The 14,631-nt window shown below is 40.6% G+C and overlaps 2 protein-coding genes across 3 annotated transcripts; one reads left to right on the top strand and one right to left on the bottom strand.

The window, feature by feature from the left end:
• Positions 1-3,886: 3,886 nt before the first annotated feature.
• Positions 3,887-5,829, bottom strand: dnajc30b (DnaJ (Hsp40) homolog, subfamily C, member 30b). Its single transcript, XM_026193599.2, has one exon. The coding sequence runs from the start codon at positions 5,804-5,806 to the stop codon at positions 4,697-4,699; it is 1,110 nt and encodes a 369-aa protein (XP_026049384.2). The 5' UTR covers positions 5,807-5,829; the 3' UTR covers positions 3,887-4,696.
• Positions 5,830-6,973: 1,144 nt separating this feature from the next.
• bud23 (BUD23 rRNA methyltransferase and ribosome maturation factor) lies at positions 6,974-12,758 on the top strand. Of its 2 annotated transcripts, none has more exons than XM_026193553.2 (12): positions 6,974-7,063; positions 7,501-7,538; positions 8,412-8,507; positions 9,124-9,206; positions 10,302-10,398; positions 10,489-10,585; positions 10,663-10,713; positions 10,827-10,912; positions 11,118-11,163; positions 11,250-11,311; positions 12,020-12,109; positions 12,297-12,758. In XM_026193553.2, exons 3-12 carry the CDS (start codon positions 8,419-8,421, stop codon positions 12,349-12,351), a joined length of 756 nt encoding a protein of 251 aa, XP_026049338.1. In that variant the 5' UTR covers positions 6,974-7,063; positions 7,501-7,538; positions 8,412-8,418; the 3' UTR covers positions 12,352-12,758. The 2 variants fall into 2 exon arrangements, with proteins under 2 accessions (XP_026049338.1, XP_026049337.1); XM_026193552.2 differs by having other exon boundaries at positions 7,020-7,191.
• Positions 12,759-14,631: the final 1,873 nt, after the last annotated feature.

The raw sequence follows: 14,631 nt of genomic DNA on the forward strand, positions 1-14,631 counted from the left end.
CTCGTTGCAAGCTAGAGCCACACGGGATTTATGACAGGACATCCTCCCTCGGAGGCGTGTTTCCAAAGCTGTGACTCGGACTGACATTAGCACTGTAGTCAAACTAAAACAGAAACTCGCCTGAGTGTAAAAAGCAGTCGGTTATTGTGGTAAGTGGTGACTGTTGTCAGGTGATTGCTGGTAGAAATCGCACGGTGCTTATTTGATGTCTAGAAACCAGACTTGTCACTAGGTGACCCTCTGGAAAGTAAAAACTGAACTATATCTATGGTGTCAGACACTTTTTTCAAAAACATGGTCAAAATTTGAAATGCTTTTTGGCCACATGAATGTTACAGCTACCACAGGACCAAAGTTGATTCTGGGCTATCTTGCAAGTGCCCCGTAGTTCAGGAAGTTCTGTTTCCTGTGAAGCCACGCTGCCAACAGGTAGCTAATTTAAATCAAAGACTGGAAACACAGGGAGCAGTTTTCCTGGCCAAGACTCGCTTGTGTAACATGTACAACAATATGTTCTGATTGCATGCTGGACTAATTTTTGGCTGGAGCTACTTTCCAAGCAACCTGCAAGCTCGCCCAAACAGAGCACATACTTGCAGTTTGGGATTTGTGCTAAATAAAGGAGACATAAATGAGCCTCGGAGAAGCTCATAGATGGATATTGTCACCTGTAATGGAGTCAGCCTATCTTAGCTGAACCCTCTTTACCTCCAGTCTTAAAACTGGGGCAGGCAACATGATTTTGGCACCAGTGAGCAATAATCCAAGAAAACTATGATTGGATTCCTGCATCTCTCATGGCTTTGTTTTGAAGGTTTAAAAACTCTAACCTGTGGTAGGGAGACTTTGTCCAATCACAGGTATTTTCAGGCCAGATTAACTGTGCAGTATAGAGAATTTTAAGTCCATCTGGAAAGTGTTGGCATAGTAGATTAAGCAGAACCCTTCAAAGTACGTGCATATGCTAGTGCTCATCAGATGAAAGGCTCTTAGATTACAGAGGGCAGATGAGGAGTTTTTTCCTTCTAGATTTCTGCCTGTTACGCTCTTATTCTAATGAATAATCTAAAAGATAAATTTGGCAACTGCAGCTTCACATTTCCTGTCAGTCATCTCAGCAATCTCTTGGCAAGGCAGTGAACAAGCATATTTCCTAACATGTCAGTCTTTTTTTTTTTTCTTTCTCCTTAAAGCATAAAAAACAGACAGTGCAACAGCCAAGCGAGCAGCTGTTTGTAACAGGTGGCACATATGCAACACTTTTCTTCAGTTGTAATAAACATATCAAGCGTTAACTGCCCCTTCAAGCGCGGCCATGTAGCCTCACAGGTGATTGCAGTCGAGGAGCGGACGGAGCGGTTCATGTGCCAATTTGAATCCTATTTTTGAGACATATTTATTCCTCAGCCGTTGTAAAATTACATTTTTCCTATTGAGTCTTACTTATGTACAATTGATTGATTCTTCTTGTTTGTTTGCAAGAAAGCCATCTCACATATCGCAGATTACTCATCGTCTCCCTTTTATTTTCTTAACACTCCTACAGCCGAGTTTTTCTGTTGTCTGGCTGAGTTTTGAAGAGTCTGTGCAATTTTGTACAAAGTGATGTACTTGACATACTACTTTATATTTCTGTGAATAAAATGTGAACAAACTTTTGCACGCTTTCTCCAGTTATTCCCGCTGAGACGTCACAGGTCAAAAGTTCAGGCAGGTAACAGACTTGAGAGTTTCAACAAACATATTCTCATAAAGTGCCGAAAGTAGCACAGAGACAAAAAGAGACCTACTTATGAGTCTGTGTTAACAGAGGTATGAAAACTCATATGTACCGTGGGTTTGCTCGCTGTTTGTGTGTTTATATTTAACGCAACCACCCACCTTTATTCTATAATTAAGCTCTACGGCTGACATAAAATGACCTGCCATACTTTCATGCTCCCCACGTAGACTCATCAGGGTGGCCAGTGATCTCAATTTAAAAAGCCACAGTTTACAAATGTTTGACTTATGCTAGACAACAAGTTAAAGACATGAGTCAATATTTGTAGTGCTTTTATGTCTTTAATATGTTACAGCTTGCATGCATTCATACTCACACAAAGAGCCTCTGGGAGCCTGTCAGGCCTCCAGCTGTAACCTAGTGATCATTTCGTTGTGCTCAGATGCCCTCTACAGGTCAGCTCTTGTAACATTGGGGGGGACAAACACGGGTGCTCTGTGCACATAGTATTTAAGTAGTAATTATTTTCCTGCAAACACCAATGCAGTATCATATAATGCATTTTTTATTATTAATTTCTATTCATGAGGACATGATACAGTTATCTCACAAGGAAAAAGAAATCTGGATTCAGCAATTTCCTAATGTTGTAAACCTGCTCAACATTTGGCAATAAACCCCTTTCTGATTCTGATTCTGAAACTAAAACGTAATCGCTTCTAAGCTGGGCTGAATCCTCGGCTCAGGTAATTATTAGGTAACTGCAGCGCTTTCAACTCACAGCGAGAATACAAGAAGGGTTTGAGTTCTTTGGCCGGGGACTTTATCTCTGTACCTTTATAGGTTCTCTCCCTTTACACATGCATGTTAGAGTAACGTGTAATTCTAAATTGGTCATAGGTGTGAATGTGAATATGAGTGCTTGTCTCTCTGTGTTAGCCCTCCGTGTTGTTGTCCTCTGCTTCTGGCAGCTGGAACAGACTCTGCCCTGATGCTGAATCAGTTAGGAAGAAAAGGGATGCACTGCACAGTTTTGTATTTTTCGTACTGGAGCTTTCCTCACACATAATAATCGACTTTAAATTTAAATTTTACAATACATAAACATATTTACACTAAAATACATGGAAGGAGGTGCAAGTATGTAATGCAACTAATACCAGCTTAATCTTATATGGAAACTTGTTTTTGCCACTGAAAAGTCAAAATAAGTAACAAGATTGTAATTTTAAATTTTGACTTATGTATGGAAAAAAATATATATTTGGTACCAAATCTTTTTTTTCCCCAGTGGGACAAAAAAAAAAAAAATCCATAATCTTCAAATTTTACTAAAGTGATTTTTCCACATTACAGAGCTGGAGTATAAGGAAGGCCAAAAGAATTGTGCATTATACAGGAAGGACAAGTTGAATGATCTTCTTCCTTTTGCAGAAGTTTGATAGACAGAAATCAACCTGAACCACCAAAAGCTGTCTGACTTCAGCCTGCTACTACAGAAAATAGTATAGGTGCTAGAAAGACTAACCCAAGTCTATGCCAGGTACATGGTTTGCAACATGTTTCTACACCTATTTCATAGATGCACAGAAAAGAAAAAGGGTCCAAAGAAGTCAAAGCTCCAGCAACATTTGCAGTATAAAGAACAGCTTTGTGATTTTTACCAGCCTGCTGCCTTCATCAGGGTAATCTTAATACTACAGGTGTTGTTGGAGCTTTGACCTCTTAAGACATAAAAACATGAAATGAGGTAATGAGGACATCACCCATACACTGGGTGTATCAGGGGTGTCAAATGCAGGGCCCTGGTAACACGAACCGTTACACTACAGGACAGCAGCGACATCTTTAACTTGTTCATAAAATCCACAAACATCACTGTACATGAGTGAAAATGGGTCAAAGTTATTGTTGCTTTTGTTAGTTACAACAGCTACATGTGAAGGTTTTGTGCTTTTGCAGGTCCACTGTGGTGTTTAATGCGGGTTTCGCTCCAATCATCCGACTGTGGATCAAAATGGGCTGCCGGTGACTACAATGACTTTGACACCCCTGACTTACATTCAAGTCCCCAACCTGTGGGGTGGTTTACAGTTTCCACTGCCTTCGATCCATCGCCCTTCTACACGTGGAGAAACTGAAACATTCAGTTGTTGTCGTACAGCATCCCTGCCTGTCTCAACCAGGTTTTGCTTTCTGTAATCATTCCTCATGTTTACACTGGTCATTAAGGACGTGTTCACACCATGTGTGCATAGTGCTCACAATGAACCAATACATACAAAAAAAAAGGGACATTCAGACAAATGCACAACCTGATTTTCCACTTAGCGTAGGCACAGGTTGTTGGATTTAAGCGATCCTCTTCTTAAATGAACTTTCAAAACCTTCAAAACCCAGTCTCTTTGTTTCCCTGAAAAGCAGTTCCACCCTGAGCTCAGGCAGATATAGAAATAGTGAGCTGCCAACAAAAGAGCCTGTCTTTCAAGAGGACATCCTCTTTGAAATGGGGACAGCTGAAGGCTCATTTTAGCTTCAGTTTTTTGACTGGAAGGGGAAAATTGGGGCTTTTGTCCAACATCGCTTACAATAAAAACACATCATGCGTGATTTAAAGGTCAATTCTATGTCCTGTGAACTATTAAAATGAAGCCTGGCCTCTTTTTTTGTCATCACTAAGCATGAACAGGAGGAATGACTGTAAAAAGCAAGAACTCTTTTGGTTTTTTTCAATCGAAGACTTGAGAAATGAACCCATGTTTTTAAACAATCAGTATACAGTACAGACACGGAGCCTAACAAGTTGCTGCTTGAAACAGCTTAAATAATCCGAGTGAGACGGTTTGTTTACTCCTGAAAACAACTGAACCTCTTCAGCTGTCAGCAACTGTGCAAACACTTCCCGTCTCCACCTCCTCACCCTGAGAGTCATAAAGTGCAGCCCCAGAAGCGCCTCCGGCTGCCGCTTCTATTTCAAGGCCCGTTGACATTGATAATAATTAGCCCTGCCATGGCCAGCAGCATTACCACAGCCACCTCCATCATTTTCTTCTGCCTCCACCTGCTATGATGCTTCTTCAGCTCCTCCTCCATCCGCTGCTTCCTGGCTCTCTGGTCCTTCTCTCTCTGCAGCTGCTCCCCGTAGTGAGCCTGATAAAAGGCATCAAAATCAAATATGGGCCTCCCTCCAGGTTGGGAGAACTGTCTGGCTCTCTGCTGAGGTTTTTGTTGGGAGCCCGTGGATCTGCTGGAAGCCTCCTTGCTGGAGGGTCTGCCTGCATTTTGGATGTCTGCCCGGCTCAGGATGCCGCGGTCGTACTTCCTCCTCAGGCTGATGTTTCCCAGCACGGTGTAAGCCTCGCTGATATCAGAGAAGCGCTGGGTGGCCTCCTTGCTCCCGGGGTTCTTGTCAGGGTGGTAGATGAAGGATTGCTTGTAGTAAGCCGTCTTGATCTGAGACTGCGTGGCACTGAGAGACACTTTGAGGATGTCATAATAGGCAGTCCTGCTCCTGTGCAGCAGAGGAGCGTCTTCTGACCTCCAGCTGTAGCTTCTAGCTGCTGTGAAACTTGACTTCAGGGCGTCATGGAGCAGATTCAGACATCTCAGTCCGTGTCCACTTCCCAGCCTGTCTGATCCAGGATCTGCCAAGATGAAGGTAAGCGTGCAGAGAGCTCGGCGCTGTTGGGGGGACCTGAAGGCGTCAGGGTGGATGGAGACAGCTGCTGTCGTCCACAGTCTCATCCTGCAAAGCAGCAGCTTCTTCTGGAGGAAAAGAGCAGCTTTATGAGCTCGCAGGCTCCCCGTGTTTTCTAAAAATTCGGTGAAACCGGAGGCAGCCGCACTCTCCAACACCTGACTCCCGCTTTCCTTCACTGTGGAAACTTTCTCTGACCTGAGAAGTGTTTCTGTGCTTTCTGAAGCTGACTGGACTGATTTCTCTGTAACCCGACCGGAAACGAAGGCATGGTTTGTTATAAGACACCCGGGACTTCCTCCGGGGCACACGGCTCGACTCTGGCTGGTTTTGAGAGCAGACAGCCGGTAAACTCCGTTCCCCAGCCTTTGACCGACCTCTGCCATTTTACCGAGCAGGGGCCGGAAAACAGCTGCAGCATCCGGCGCGTGAGAGAAAGAGGACCCAATCAGAGTCAATGTTTACAGGAAGTAGTCAAACACAACCGACCAATCATTTAGCAGAGCACCAGTAACATAAAGATCAACATTAACACTTTATTTCTCGTGTAAAATTAAAGGAAATTAGGACAATTGATTATCTTTATCTTCTACAATGTAAAAAAATTTGAGAGAGCTTTAATTTAAGTCCTTTTCTTTTAATGAAATGACAATTTCTCATTCTTAAAACATTATTTTTATTTTCTTTTGTAATGTAAAAGACAGAGTAGCTACCCATGCAACAGCGTCACAACCTTTGATAAGATAATTCCAACTTTGTTACTGTGTGATTAATTAAACGTGAATTTTATAGAGGAAAGGGTTTCTATCTCTCTGGATGCAAAGTAAGACGGATAAGAGGATTTCATGAATGAATTAGTTTCTGCATAAAGTTCCTGTTTTTGTTGGAGTCAAGAGGAATGAGAACCTGGATAAAGGTGCAAAAAATAGACAATAAATCATATCACAAAGATGCAGCACGATGAAAAGATATATTAAAAATAAACAGTAAGTTGGTGATGATATGGAGGGCCAAAAATGATTATAATTAGTGATTATAATAATGTAATAAATATAGTATTAAAAATATGGCAATAAATCTGATTTAAATCTGATTTTTTTCATTACAGTTAATCTACAAATATTATTATTTGAGATTTATCTCAAAATGTTGCCCTCTCAAAATCAACAGCAATAATAAAAGAATGTGCTAGATTAAAGTCGAAAGATCCAAGATCCAGATTTTAAGTTGAAGTAGTAAGTATTGCAAATTTGCTACGAAAAATAATGTATAAGTATTGGGACCACATTCACAATAAAGTATTAGTCGTTTTTTTTCTAACAATCTATTCTCAATTAATTAAAAAAAAATGAACTTCCAGTTCGACTTCAATCTTTTCTTTACTAGCATTTCTAATTTTGAGAATTAAGTCAAAATTTGAGATAATAGTACTATGTTAGGATCAAAGTAAAAATGTATATTGATAATAAAAAATGATCTTTTCATATGTTTTCATTTATTTTATTTATTTATTTATTTTAGAAAGCTTAGGGTGGTCGGCACGGCAGGTCAGAGGGTGGCAGTAAAGCGCTCCAACGTTCCAAACGGTGCAAAAGAAGAAGAGGCGTGCCGTCGCTTGTGAATGACGTCAACATAATTCACGTGTGAGTCTTTTGCTACCAGGCAGCTTGTTTATTAAGTAAAATTACTCCCGTAACATAACGATTGACAAGTAGACGCGAGCATGGCGTCCAGCTGTCGACGACCCGAACACTCAGCTCCTCCAGATGTGGTCAGTCGGACGGTTTATTCTTTTTTTTTTAGCTTTTGTTTTCTGCCGGTGCTTCTTCTACAGGAGCATTTTAAATCTATAAATGGCTCTTTAAAGGCCTCCAGCTGAAGCAGCTTTAAAGACATGGTTTAAATGGTTGTTTAGTGAACATGAGTCGGTAATTTGTTTTTTTCAAAGGATGTGATTTGGTGAGCTGTGTGTTGGTCTGGTTTAAATGATGCTTGAAGCACCAGAGAAGCAGCTGCAGGGTTGTAGGAGTAAACTGAGGTGTTACTGATCTGTCAATCTGATGTGCTCTAATCTCTGCAGTTCTACAATGAAGAGGAGGCCAAGAAGTACTCCCAAAAGTGAGTGTGGATGTAACGATACTATGTTTGTGACTACGTTACATGTTTATATGTAACACACAGCTCTTTTTTTTTATCCAGTGTCTCAGTTCTTCTGTCCTTTGACATAATTAAACTGTGCGCTTCATTTAATTTTTTTGTTAGGGTTGCATTTCTAACATAAAGAATCTAATCTCAGTAGTTTTATTCCAACCCCTTTACTGTCCGCTGCACTTTATATATACATTCTGTATATGATTGAGACACTTCATTTAAACCATTTTTATTCTGCCTTCATGGCTTCTTGACTGATGGGTTTTTTTATGTTTAACTGGAAAGCGTTTGGTTTTAGGACTAAATGAGCAATCCGTTAATCTGTATCAAACCAGGTACAGTGGGTTGTTAATGAGAACTCATTAGTTGCACCTCTGGGTGAATGCTCATTACTGCACAGTTGTTCAGTGTATAAATTAATTTGAAGACCTCAGGAAAGGATACATTTTGTTGACTAAATTTAAAGATGCCCCGTGTTTAGCCTCTTTCATCCCACCTTGGCTAACTTACTTTGATGTGGGACACTGACCAAAGATTCAAACACCTAAAACTCCTTTGGGTCAAACATATAACAACTTAAAGAGTCTTTGTTTGTGGCTGTCATGTATGAACCACCCTTCCTCTTTCAAAAAAGGGGTATAGCTGTGTCATTACCCCCCTTTTCCCCTGATTCAGACGGATTTACAGTAAAACAGAATAGAGGACAGTTTTATGCCTGTGCGTTAGCAGCAAGTTGCCTGATTTTGTGTTCATAAGCGAGAAAATTAAGTTAGCATCTGCCAAAAAATGTTTTAATAATATAAAAGATCTGAAATCTTGTTGTGTTTTGTTGCTTCTTAGCTCTCGAATGATTGAGATCCAGACCCAGATGTCAGAGAGAGCTGTGGAGCTTTTGAGCCTGCCAGAGGGACAGCCCTGCTTCTTGTTGGATGTTGGGTGAGTGAGTGGCTGAATTTACTTATAGCAAGTGCATTAAGTTAGAGATGTAACATGGTAGTACATATTTACTCTTAACAATAACATGAAAGGCTCATCAGTAATCTAAGCAGTGCTTTGACAGGTAGACGCATATTGGCAGTACTGTTGCATGAATGAATGCACGTTTAGAACTAGCTCCAATCAAACTTATTGAATTCTTTATTAGTAATAGAAAAAAAAAGAAAAGAAAAAAGAAGTAAAGCATTTAAGGAAATCCCTGAAAAACTGAGTTTTGAGAAAGGGGCATTTTCCAATAGTTTCTGGGATATTATCTTTATCCTCCAAGAAGCCTCTTGCTCAGGGGATGGCGCAGTGCTTTTAGTCTAAAAACTTGGGAGGTGGGGGATGTAAACATTTATGATTGGCTGTGGAGGGTTTTGTACCTCCCGGATTTATTTGAAGCACCATTTTTTTTCGTGGTACTTAAAGGTTGAAATGTGGCAAAAGTCAGAATGTCTGCTGGTGTTGTAGAAAAGTCATTGTTATGAGTTTTAGTTTGAACATAACTCATTGTTATGTGACACAGTAATCTGATGTATTTGTGATGAGAAACAATCTGGTCTGTGCCTCTCAGGTGTGGCTCCGGTCTCAGCGGAGATTACCTGTCAGAAGAGGGACACTACTGGGTCGGAGTCGACATCAGCACCGCGATGTTGGGTTCGTTTGACACTCAAACTTTATATCACTCATGATATACGGAATATATCATTAAAAATTTGTACATGTGCAGCTAAATACTGACATAATCTAACACCCCTGAAGGGAATGAACAGTCAGCCTCCTGTTTTATTGATGTCCGTGTGTTAAAACGTAATGTTTTTCCCAACATATAGTGCCAAAGCTTGACTATATTCCAAAAATATTCCTAAAGTCTGGCTTCAGACTGGAACTAGATGAGTTAAAGGAAGACATTGTTAGCTTCAGGACATCCAATACATTCACACACTTATAGGTAGTCATAAAACTAGAGTATAAAATGCTCAGAGTGTGCAAAATCATATATCCCGCCACAATACACCACGAGCAGTCTAAACTGTAAATACAAGGCAGGAGGGATCCACACTTTAATGTCATTTAGGTCAAATTCTGACCGTGCCATCCAAGTGCTGCAGCAGAAATTGAGACTCATCATCACCAGGCAATGTTTCTTAAATCCAGTTGTGGTGAGCTTATGTACATTTTAGCCTCAGTTTTCTGTTCTTAGCAGACAGGTATGGCACCAGGTGTGGTGGTCTGCTGGTGTAGCCCATCTGCTACAGCTCAGACCTTTGTGCGTTTCAAAATACTCTTGATTTACTGTTGCTTTTCTATCAAGTCCAAGCAGTCAAGCCATTCTCCTCTGTCCTCAACAGGATGTTTTAACTCTGAACTGCTCCTTATTGGATATTTTATTTTTCCGACCTTTCTTCGCAAACATTAGAGGTGGTTGTTCGGGGAAAATCCCAGCAGTTTCCGAATACTCACACCAGCCCTGATAACATCAACAAAAATGCTTAATTCAAGTCACGTAAATCACCTTTCGTCCCAATTCTAATGCTTAGTGAACTTCAGCTGATCTTCTTGACCAGGTCTACATGCCTAAATACATCGAGTTGCTGCCATGTGATTGGCTAATGAAATTTAAGCCTAAAATGTATTTTAAGCATGATAACAGATCCAATATGCGGTTACAGTTGGTTGTTTTTTGTGCACTTATGTCACCACAAGAAATACATAAACTCTAAACAAATGTAATTCTCTTCTGTGTGACAGATGTTGCACTGGACAGAGAGGTGGAAGGAGACCTCGTACTGGGAGACATGGGCCACGGGATGCCGTTCAGACCTGGTACCTTTGATGGTTGCGTCAGGTAAAGCACAAAGGATGCTTATAAGTCAGGCTCTTCCTGGGAATTTTGAATGATTTATGACCCCTTTAAAAAACTCTTTTCCTGTTTCAGTATCTCTGCCCTGCAGTGGCTTTGTAATGCAGACAAAAGGACGCACAGTCCTCCAAAGAGACTCTACACCTTCTTTAGCACTCTGTACTCATGTCTGGTAAGATTTTATCACTCAAATATCCAGGAAGCTTATTTTTGATGAAAACATTTTATAACCTCTTTTTGCTCTTTCAGTCAAGAGGCTCACGTGCAGTCTTTCAGCTTTATCCTGAGAACTCAGAACAGGTAAAAGGGGGAAAAAACCCTCTTTGTGTTTCCATGAAGGCTCTGTGTCAGCAGAGGAACAGCCTGAAGGTTTCTCTTCACTCACTTACCACCTTCCTCTTTTCTCTCCAAAGCTCGAGCTGATAACAACACAGGCCATGAAGGCAGGTTTCAGTGGAGGCATGGTGGTGGATTACCCCAACAGTGCAAAAGCAAAAAAGTCAGTATTTACTGGAAGTGGCTCCTTTTTATTTTGACGTCTGCAACTGATTCCTTCCTAATAGGCTGTGAAATTGGTAGCAGGGTGCTCACAACACAGGGCTAATTAGAACAGGGGGGACTTGGCTGCATGATGTATGATTACATATTGGAGCTGTTTGGCTGGTTTACATTTTCTTACACACACGCTTCCTGTTTATCTCCAGGTTCTTCCTGTGTCTGTTTGCCGGCGTAGCAGGAGTTCTTCCCAAAGTAAGAAAAGCTGTGGATGTTGTGGGTTGCTGCCTTTTGTTTGAGCCAGATGATGATCATGTTAATGTCTTTTTCCTGTATTTCAGGGACTGGGATCAGAAACGTCAGACAAAGCTGTTCCAAACCAGGTTCAGTACTCAGGACAAAGGTAAAGACGTCCACTGCAGGCGATGCTGCCAACCCTGAGCAATTAGACTGTTTCATAAAGCTGTTTGCATGGGTTGACATAACAGCTGTTAATTCAGTTTATTTCAATCTCTGGTGTTTTTACAGTTTTTTGTGTGTTTGTGTTTCATGTAGACATATGCAATGTGTTTCAGCCCGAGGCCACTTGAGTGTTTTCTAATGTGTTTTTCTGCTGATTGTTCATTGTTGACTGCCGAAGGAAAGAATGTATGGGATTTTAACAACCTTACATTTTTTTTTTATTTCCCGTCTGTGTGGTAGTAGCTTTCAAAGGATTTGCTACATCTCTTTTTTTTTCTGCAGCAAACAATATGATCAGTAAAGATGAATGATGTCGGGGACTGTTTGCTACAGCTGTAATTTATTCTCATCAGGATAATTGGTGATTTGCTTATGATTTGTGATAACGCAGCCGTATAAATCATCCCATTTATTACTTTGCAATAGGATAGTGAACTGGTCTCAGCTTTGATGAGTGCAGGTTCAGTCTTACCTGCCTTTATGAAGCCAAAAGACCAAAAGAAATGACAGAAAGGGTCGTTGTCCTGCTTGACTTAAAACCCTGTCAGGCAGGTTTTCCTCCCTTTTACAGAGTAAGACTCAAGTGACTGGATATGTGAGATGTTTTGCATCTAATGCTAAGTATTAATATTCATTTGTCGCTGTAAAGATGTCGTTTCAGAAACATGAAGGGAAAATCGCTGAAGAAGGGACGAGACTGGATCCTGGAAAAGAAGGAGAGGAGGAGGAGACAGGGACGGTGTGTGCATGAGTGTATTTTCAACTCTTAGAGGACGAAAAATTGAATTCATTATGCCGAGCTTAAAGCTCTGAATGTCGTAATGTACTTAGTTTAGCTTTAACTGGATTTTACCTTTTATTGCCTGTATTTTATAATGCACCTTAACTGGCTTCTCTGTCTCTGCTGTGTGTTTGTTAACCTGCAGGGAGGTTCGAGCCGACACTAAATACACTGGACGTAAGCGAAGACCTCATTTCTAGCTCTGACTCATGCAGCTGCGCCTTCATTAGCCCTCCTCTGTCACACACACACACACACGCACACACGGAACCACCTCTGGAACTGCAGAGTGTTTGGACTCTGATTTATTTTTCAGCCCTTTAATTCAAGTGGATGTGATGCAAGAGCAAAATGCAATTACAGCCAGTCGTTTTTATATTTGGTCGAGTGTTCCTCGCTAAAAGCGGTGAGATTGCACTCACAATGTTCAGTTTGGCTGGAAGTACATGAACAAATGTGTGTGTACTCACAGCTGGTGGCAAAAACCACAGTGAAGAAAAAGCAAAACAGTATAAATAAATCTAAGCAATTTTATAAGTGGCCATATCTTTGTGGTTTATTGTATTATCTGCAATGTTTTCTCAATTAAAACTAAACAAAAAATGTATTGAGGTTGTTTAATTATTTATTTTTAGCTCATAAAAGAAATTAAAGAAAGAGCCACAAAATGAATTTGCCTTTATTAGGGAGCTATGATTATAAAAATGACTTAATAATGAAAAAAATGGTAGTTAATCAGGTTAAAAAGAAATAAACTTCAGGAGCTGCGTTTACAAGGGAGAAACTGAACTAGCCTCATTTGTAATGGAGGAAAATTATTGTTTCTTGCAGCTAAGAAAAAATTAATTTTTGTGCACAAGTTTTAAGTCACCCCTCATTGTTGCATATTTCGCTTCCAAGGAGCCAGACTTTCTTGAGGTTTTGAAGTGGTCTTCTGTTCTCCAGACTTTCTGTTGGTCTTTTGGGGTTTTTTTGGACACTTGGCATTTCTTTGCTTTTGTTTAGCTTTTTGAGTCCAGCCCTTTTTATCTGACCACTTTCAGAGGAATGTGTTTTTTTTTTTTTTTTTTTTTTAAATGCTGACCTATGAATCATTCAAGCATAGGAAGGCATCTAATTCAAGAGATGACCCAGTGTTTTGTCTGTACATAACAGACAAGTTGGCAAAGAACCAATTTTATATTTGTTACTAGCAACCCATTGCTAAAAAAAACCCCAAACTTAAAATGTGTTCCCATTTCTTTAGCTGAATCTATGAAGAACATCAAAGATAACAGTTTGAGAGGTAAGAAGATTCCCCGTAAAAAGATCTACGCATAAAAAAACAAACAAAAAAAAAAAACTATCTGCAGCACCACCTGACAGTCATGTCCTTATGAAAAATGGGCTAGGATCTAACACAGGAGCTACTGTTTGCTGAAGCTTCATCAGAAGCTCAGTGGAAAGGTGGCTGTCGAGAAGTTGTTCTTAGGTAAAGGAAATGGGGAGAAAAGGGTGTGGTATGCCAAACTACACAAGGACAGTCATCAATATGTACGGAGGAGGTCAGGAGAGATGCACAACAGTGAATGTCTACAGCAGTCTGTAAAACGTGGTGTTGGCAATTTTGTCAAAATTGATGAAATTATGAACGCAGAAATGTACTGTGAGATTTTGCTGCAGCGCGCAATATCATATGGAAAGCCTCTGCTGGGCACAAATGGAACACTTATCGGTCATGGATTGGCCTCCCCAGAGCCCGGACCTCAATTTTACTGAAGCAGTGTGGGAACAACTTGTGGGGATAGGTTAATTGGATAATTCAAATTGCCACTAGGTGTGAATGTGCGAGTGAATCTGAATGTGAATGGTTGTCTGTCCCTATGTGTTAGCCCTGCGACAGACTGGCGACCTGTCCAGGGTGTACCCCGCCTCTCGCCCTATGACAGCTAGGATAGGCTCCAGCGCCCCCCACGACCGTGAAAAGGATAAGCGGTAGCGAATGGATGGACAGTGTGGGAACAACTTGACCGAGAACAAAACAAAAAGGCAGCCAGCATCCAATAGAAGAGCTTTGAATGTGATTTGAGAAGCTTGGAGAACTATTCCTGAACACTCCTTAAAGAAATAACAAGAAAGCTGCCGACGAGAGTTCAGGCTGTGTTGAAGAATAACCGTCGTCGTACTAACTACTGACTTTGAAGTTTGTTAAAATTGTACAAGCTCTGTTTTTGCTTTATATACAGTATGTCACATTTCAATAAATTGCTGCACCATGTTGGCACCATTTTTAGTGGTGTATGGTACTGCAGGGATTCTGTGCCTGGAAAGGACCAGTGACACAGACTCCAGCCCACCCAAGAGTTGAATAAATGCTTAAGAAAAAACAGCTGGAAGATTGTGATAATGTCAAAATTTCTACTAATACAGAGTTATTTTTAATGCTTCTTTGGACCTTGTCTTTATTTTAATTTGCTCAGGAAACAACAAATATTGACTAA

Source organism: Astatotilapia calliptera, chromosome 14 (assembly GCF_964374335.1).
Source record: "Astatotilapia calliptera chromosome 14, fAstCal68.1, whole genome shotgun sequence".
Taxonomy (NCBI): domain Eukaryota; kingdom Metazoa; phylum Chordata; class Actinopteri; order Cichliformes; family Cichlidae; genus Astatotilapia; species Astatotilapia calliptera.